The sequence below is a fragment of the Perkinsus marinus genome (genome assembly GCF_000006405.1).
Source record: "Perkinsus marinus ATCC 50983 genomic scaffold scf_1104296948726, whole genome shotgun sequence".
NCBI classification, from domain to species: domain Eukaryota; phylum Perkinsozoa; order Perkinsida; family Perkinsidae; genus Perkinsus; species Perkinsus marinus.
The window spans coordinates 1-1,449 of NW_003210100.1; the positions used below are offsets into that span (position 1 = coordinate 1).

Sequence of the window (1,449 nt, forward strand, 5' to 3'; positions counted from 1 at the left end):
ATAAATGGTACCCAGTCACAAGACCTGTCATGACTCCTAGCACGCTATACCCGTCCTCGGGCTGCAGACAACGTTATGCCTTCACACGATATAGCAACCATGTTCAAAGCTTTCTGTGGAGGGAGGGAAGTCATTCCCCTGGTTAGAACCAGAGTCCAGTCCCCGTTAAGTCATTGGTACCCGTATCCTCACTATAATCCAACTCATCCAAATCATTGATATCATAACCAGAATACACTCTCTCTTTCTCTCTCTCGCTCGCAGCCGTCGTACGGCTAGGCGACTCCGAGCTACACCTAGTGCAGCAACGGAGTTTATGAGGTCAAGTATAGGGCTGACCAGACCGCAGAAGAGAAAAAATATACAGTAGGCTTGCACCTATAATAGTTGCATTGATACCATTGATACACAGCAGAACGTGCATTCATGCTCTTCATTGTGTTTTTTTGCTTTTTTTGCTTTTTTTTCTTTTTTTTCTTTTTTTTGCTTTTTTTTCTTTTTTTTTCTTTTTTTTTATTTTTCTTTTTTATCTTTTTTTAATCTTTTTTTATTTATTTTTCTTTTTTTTACTTTCTTCCTTTTTTACATCATATCATGCTTCAGCGGCATGTTACAGCCCAAACGGATCCTCCGCTCGCACAAAGTTCTATTTTTTGCTGTGCTCGTTTTAACGCCTGTCTCTATCATGTCATGTTTGATCAACTCTAGCCACGACTGACGAGGCCTACCTGGGCGCCTCGAGAATTCATTGGGCACTCTCGGGTTCCACTCTAATAATCTCTTGGCCACGTTATCATCCGGTGATCTCATTAGATGTCCATACCATCTCAATCTTCTCGCACGGAGTTCATTCAAACATCCTGCTGAACGTGTACGAGCGCAGAGCTCCTTGGAAGACATCGTCGTCATCGGAGGTAACCGAATCACTTTCCTTAAGCATGTATTGTAGAACGTCTTAAACATTTGTGTCTCCTCCTCATTAAGGGCCATAGTCTCCGATCCATAGAAGAGCGAAGCAAAGACGACGGACCTCATCACAACCATCTTACCTCGAATACCGATGTCGTGGGACTTCCAGATGTTGTGGAGCCGATGAAGGTTGGCTCCCACGACTCGAATTCGATCACGTATTGCCTTCACGTATCCAGCTTCACTAGATATTAAGACTCCCAGTTGCCGATACTCCGTAACCACTGCCACTCTGTTATGCTCGCTGTCGTGTTGACAATTGATAAGTAGCCTCCTTGTCTTACATTCCGGTTCACCGATTCCCAAGCTGAGATTTGCTGGGGCAGCCTCCTCTTCTAACGCATCCAGTGCAAGGTCACTCTCTCCTTGAGAGTTTGTTGGGACCGTAATATCATCAGCGAAGCATAGCACCCGATAGGTTCTTGTAAGCTATACGATCTTTCAGACATCGAGTGTGTCGATGGTTGTAGTCATGCTCTC

At 44.4% G+C, this 1,449-nt stretch overlaps 1 protein-coding gene across 1 annotated transcript; it reads left to right on the forward strand.

The window, feature by feature from the left end:
• Window positions 1-594: 594 nt before the first annotated feature.
• Pmar_PMAR010786 (hypothetical protein) lies at window positions 595-914 on the forward strand (the record flags this gene model as incomplete). Its single annotated transcript, XM_002778556.1, has 2 exons — window positions 595-643; window positions 814-914. Coding segments are annotated over 2 exons (150 nt in total), but the record flags the coding sequence as incomplete, so codon positions are not given.
• Window positions 915-1,449: the final 535 nt, after the last annotated feature.